The sequence below is a fragment of the Nansenia antarctica genome (genome assembly GCF_963989245.1).
Source record: "Nansenia antarctica genome assembly, chromosome: 1".
NCBI classification, from domain to species: Eukaryota; Metazoa; Chordata; class Actinopteri; order Argentiniformes; family Microstomatidae; genus Nansenia; species Nansenia antarctica.
Genome location: NC_137674.1, coordinates 113,006,447 through 113,010,893, shown reverse-complemented (window position 1 = coordinate 113,010,893; position 4,447 = coordinate 113,006,447). Strand labels below are relative to the sequence as shown.

At 43.7% G+C, this 4,447-nt stretch overlaps 1 protein-coding gene across 1 annotated transcript in view; it reads left to right on the top strand.

Annotated features, from left to right (window-relative positions):
• LOC308163579 (E3 ubiquitin-protein ligase TRIM21-like) overlaps nucleotides 1-1,338 on the top strand; it is a 2,506-nt gene extending 1,168 nt beyond the window's left edge. Inside the window, exon 2 of the mRNA XM_080537750.1 lies at nucleotides 1-1,338. This exon is cut by the window's left edge and continues 800 nt beyond it. Coding sequence (XP_080393876.1) covers nucleotides 1-846 — 846 coding nt within the window. The 3' untranslated portion in view covers nucleotides 847-1,338.
• Nucleotides 1,339-4,447: the final 3,109 nt, after the last annotated feature.

Sequence of the window (4,447 nt, the reverse complement as noted above, 5' to 3'; positions counted from 1 at the left end):
GCAGCAGAGAGGCGGGCTGAAGGGCTGATTAAAGAGCTGGAGCAGGAAATCACTGAGCTACAGAGGAGAAGCACTGAGCTGGAGCAGCTCTCACACACTGAGGACCACCTCCACCTCCTCCAGAGCTGCCCATCCCTGTCCACCCCTCCACACACCAAGGACTGGTTTGAGGTCAGCGTTCACAGTGATCTCTACGTGGGGACTGTGAGGAGAGCTCTGTCTCAGCTGGAGGAGACACTTATGAGTGAAGTGAAGAAGTTGTGCGATGTTGAGCTGAAGATGATTCAGCAGTATGCAGTGGACGTGACTCTGGACCCTGATACAGCACATCCCTGTCTCATTCTGTCTGAGGATGGGAAACAAGTTAGATATGGAGACACAAGAAAGAAACTCCCTGATAACGCAGAGAGGTTTTCCCGGGTTGTCTCTGTCTTGGGAAAGAAGGGTTTCTCCTCAGGGAGGTTTTACTATGAAGTGGAGGTGAAGGAGAAGACTGACTGGACTGTAGGAGTGGCCAGAGAGTCCATCAACAGGAAGGGGCAGATCTCACTGGACCCTGAGTATGGATACTGGACTGTAGTGTTGAGGAATGGAAATGAGTACAAGGCACTCGATGACCCCTGGGTCCCCCTGTCCCTGAGAGAGAAGCCCCAGAAGGTGGGGGTGTTTGTGGATTACGAGGAGGGCCAGGTCTCCTTTTATGATGTGGAGGCCAGGTCTCTGATCTACTCTTTCACTGGCTGCACCTTCACTGAGAAACTCTATCCATTCTTCAGCCCCTGTAATAATGATGGTGGTAAAAACTCTGCCCCTCTGATCATCTCTCCTGTCAATCACACAGACTGATTTACAACCTTTAATTCTGACCACGCCGTAAAATATGCACCTTTAGAATTATCTTTATCTGTAGTCAGTCATTAGGGAAGGTTTTGATATAATTTACCACAGAGAGTAATTTCTGAGCTGGTTATGGTTTGTTATGATATAGTTTGTGCTCTCAGTGTGTCTGCTAGATGTGAATATGCAGCAGCAATGTCAGATACAGCCCAGCCTCTCCAGCCTCATAAGAACATATGACTCTACATACATGAGACTGTTTGACTTCTCTGGGTGTTCACATTATTATAAACCAGATGCTCTCATACTGTGTTTTCATTATTAGCTAGTTATCATTGTAATGTTTACCTTTTTTGGGGACTTTGAGTGTAATGAATACTGGGTTTGTACAGAGGGAAATTGAGGATGTTCAGACAATTAAATTCACTTGGATCGATCAGATCCATTGATCACATTAATAATCAGTGTAGTCCAGGTCCCAGAGCTTTAGAACGGTGATGTGAGGTAACAGACTGGCTTTCTGTCTTATTAAAACAAACACAAGTTGTCCTTCAGTCTCTGCATGTGTGTGACGTAATTACATTTAACAGAATGTACATTTGATAATCATTTTTATAGATTTAGTGTCTTGCAAAGGGAATCAGATATGCTTAAAAACTGTTTGATAAGGTTGACTGTGATTGTAATATGACAGATAGATTTTCTGTATGTGATATTATAAGTTTGTATAATAGTCTGTTTCTGTGGTGGTTTTATCATCACTGCATATCGAACATCAACACCTGATGAATAAAGTCCCTGTTACCTGACACCTGTGAATGATGATTCATTCATTTATCACCGTGGTGAATAAAGTCGCCCACATTGTCAACATCCTAGACTGCCAAGGGAGACTTTATTCACCTGGAATGCATCAATTATGATGCTTCATTGTGTAGCCAATCAAAGTGGTGTTGCTAGGCAGAAACCACATAAAACACTTGGCACTCTAGGTGGTGAGAGTTCCGGAATTCTGTCAGTTGTTAAGTTAAGCCTCAAACACTGAGATCTGTGGCAGAGAAAGACTTTACTCTGTAGCATCTCTGACCTGATACACTCTCCTGATTACTGTTTACACGAGAGAGAGAGAGAGAGAGAGAGAGAGAGAGAGAGAGAGAGAGAGAGAGAGAGAGAGAGAGAGAGAGAGAGAGAGAGAGAGAGAGAGAGAGAGAGAGAGAGAGAGAGAGAGAGAGAGAGAGAGTGAGTTTGAGTGACATCAAACACGGTGATCCATGCCAGAGGAAGTGTTAACTCTGTAGCAACCTTAGTCCTGATCACACATATGATTGTGATTACAGTTTATAGTGACTGGGAACAATATGATGATTGGAAATGACAGGTAAGAAGAGCGTGTCTGTAAAACAACATGTTAGAAACAGACCAGCCTGTAAAGGGTTAACTCTGTTTAAGGGTGGAGAGCTGTACTGGGCCGTATGATAAATGTAATCTGTCTAAAAAATAGACAAACAACAAAATATATATATATACTGGCAATATTAGTGCAGCCGTGGAATTCCACCCCTACATATGATGACAAATAGTTCAAATGACCAATATGAGTTTATTTGTCGACAGTGACTCAGGATTCTCGTGTTCTCATGATTACGTCTTGCTGGGGTTAGAGTAAGGAGAAAGGGCTGAGAGGTGTGTGTTCACCAGGAATGCATCAATTAGGCAGAAACCACATAAAACACGTGGCACTCTATGTGGTGAGAGTTCCAGAATTATTTGTCAGTTGTTAAGTTAAGCCTCATTAAACACTGAGATCTGTGGCAGAGAAAGACTTTACTCTGTAGAACCTCTGACCTGATACACTCTCCTGATTACTGTTCTTACCTGAGAGAGACAGAGAGAGTTTGAGTGTTTAAGTGGCTTCAAACACGGTGATCCATGCCAGAGGAAGTGTTAACTCTGTAGCAACCTTAGTCCTGATCACACATATTATTGTGATTACAGTTTATACTGACTGGGAACAATAAAGGAGAGTTGGGACAGTGGATGGAGCTCGAGCGCGTCAAACACAAACGTTAAAACCACAAGTGCAAATCTCAACTTCAATCTCAACTTCAATCTCAAAGTTCGGAAACGTTATTTCGGTCGATGATTCCTCCCCTTTAATGATACCAGTTGGTATTGTGTTTTATATCGTTGGAAAGCCTGATTAGTCACCTTTACAACGAGGTACAACTTGTAAGGATCATGCATTCGTGGAATGAACAACACAGCTAAACGTGTGGGTAGCGGCCCAAAAGATTTTGCCCAAATCCCCTGCAATATTCTTCTGTTGGTATTCTCGCGAGATTTATCAAAATAAGACCTTTTTTTTTCTTCTTTACAAGTCTCGCGAGATGTATCTAAATAAGCCTAGATTTTCCTTTAGTAACGTTGATGGAATACCCCCCCGGTTCTCGTAGCGTTTATTTCAACTCTTTATTTCATCTGAATAACATGTCATCTGAATAACATGTCATCTGAATCACATGATGTCTGAATAACATGTCATCTGAATAACATGTCATCTGAATAACATGTCATCTGAATCACATGATGTCTGAATAACATGTCATCTGAATCACATGATGTCTGAATAACATGTCATCTGAATCACATGATGTCTGAATAACATGTCATCTGAATATCATGTCATCTGAATAACATGATGTCATTGAAGCAGTTTACCAAGAGGGGAGGAGAGGGAGAGAAGGCGAGGCCTACCGGGTCAGCGTTACATGAGAAGGGAATTGAAACAAGCAAACGTATTTCTTCTGCATGACAGGGTGGGGGGGGGGGGGGTATAGATATTAATTTGTTGGGCTTGCTTCAGCAATTATAGTTACCCGTCATACTTACTTACTTACGCCTATCGCTCCTTTTGGAGGAGCATAGGCCGTCGACAACAGTTCGCCAGGGTCCTCTGTCCTGTGCTTTGCTTTCCAGCTGTTTCCATGTTAGTCCACTCTGTGTGATGTCTGTCTCCAAGTCCCTGCGCCAGGTGTTCTTGGGCCGGCCTCTCTTCCTTTTGCCTTGGGGGTTCCATCTAAGGGCCTGTCTGGTGGTGCTGGTGTTTGGTTTGCGTAGTGTGTGGCCGATCCATCCCCACCTTCTTCTCTTGATTTGTTCTTCCACTGGTTGTTCGCCCGTTCTCTGCCAGAGATCGTTGTTACTGATGGTATCTGGCCAGTGGATGTTCAGGATCCGCCTCAGGCATCTGTTGATGAATGACTGCACTCTAGTCATTGTGATCTTGGTTGTCCTCCACGTCTCTGATCCGTATAGGAGTACTGGCTTGATGTTGGATTTGAAGAGTCTGATCTTTGTCCGCTGACTGATTACCTTGGAGCTCCAGATGTTCTTTAGTTGGATGTATGAGGCCCTTGCCTTGCTGATTCTTGCTCTGACATCTGCCTCCGTGCCACCCTTCTTGTCTATGATGCTACCTAGGTAGGTGAAGGATTCTACTTCCTCGAGTGCTGTTCCCTCCAGGTTTACTGGGTCTTCGTTGTTTGTGTTGATCTTTAGGATTTTGGTCTTTGCTTGGTGGATGTTGAGGCCTAGTTGTGTTGAGGTGTCT